This window comes from Meleagris gallopavo, unplaced genomic scaffold (genome assembly GCF_000146605.3).
Source record: "Meleagris gallopavo isolate NT-WF06-2002-E0010 breed Aviagen turkey brand Nicholas breeding stock unplaced genomic scaffold, Turkey_5.1 ChrUn_random_7180001874638, whole genome shotgun sequence".
NCBI lineage: Eukaryota > Metazoa > Chordata > Aves > Galliformes > Phasianidae > Meleagris > Meleagris gallopavo.
The window spans coordinates 1-500 of record NW_011139223.1 but is presented as its reverse complement, the minus strand read 5'-3'; the positions used below and the strand labels follow the sequence as shown (position 1 = coordinate 500).

General features: G+C 71.6%; 1 protein-coding gene across 1 annotated transcript; it reads left to right on the top strand.

Moving 5' to 3' along the window:
• The first annotated feature begins 6 nt into the window (after positions 1-6).
• On the top strand, positions 7-494 carry ID4 (inhibitor of DNA binding 4, HLH protein). Its single transcript, XM_010727203.2, has one exon. The coding sequence runs from the start codon at positions 88-90 to the stop codon at positions 457-459; it is 372 nt and encodes a 123-aa protein (XP_010725505.2). The 5' UTR covers positions 7-87; the 3' UTR covers positions 460-494.
• The last annotated feature ends 6 nt before the right edge of the window (positions 495-500 follow it).

The window sequence follows — 500 nt, the reverse complement described above, 5'->3', positions numbered from 1 at the left end:
GGTGGGCATCCGGCCCTGCGGTGCCTGGCCGAACACAGCGGCTGCAAAGGGGGCGAGGAGCCGGCGGCCCTGTGCCTGCAGTGCGATATGAATGACTGTTACAGCCGGCTGAGGAGGCTGGTGCCCACCATCCCGCCCAACAAGCGGGTCAGCAAAGTGGAGATCCTGCAGCACGTCATCGACTACATCCTCGACCTGCAGCTGGCTCTGGAGACGCACCCGGCGCTGCTCCGGCAGCCGCCGCCCGCCCTGCACCCGGGCGGTTGTCCCGCGGGCACCCCGCGCACCCCGCTGACGGCCCTCAACACCGACCCGGTAAGAGGTGCGTGCCCGTCCCGGGGGCGCGAGAAGGGAGCGGGGAGACACCGCTGCAGGGCCCTTGGGGGCAGCGCAGCCCGGAGGGACCGTGGCGGGCGCGCTGTTTTCCGGCGGAGCCCCGCATCCATCCCCGCGTTGTAACTGTAGCCCCTCGGGGGAGCGGCCGCTATCCGCGTGTTCGC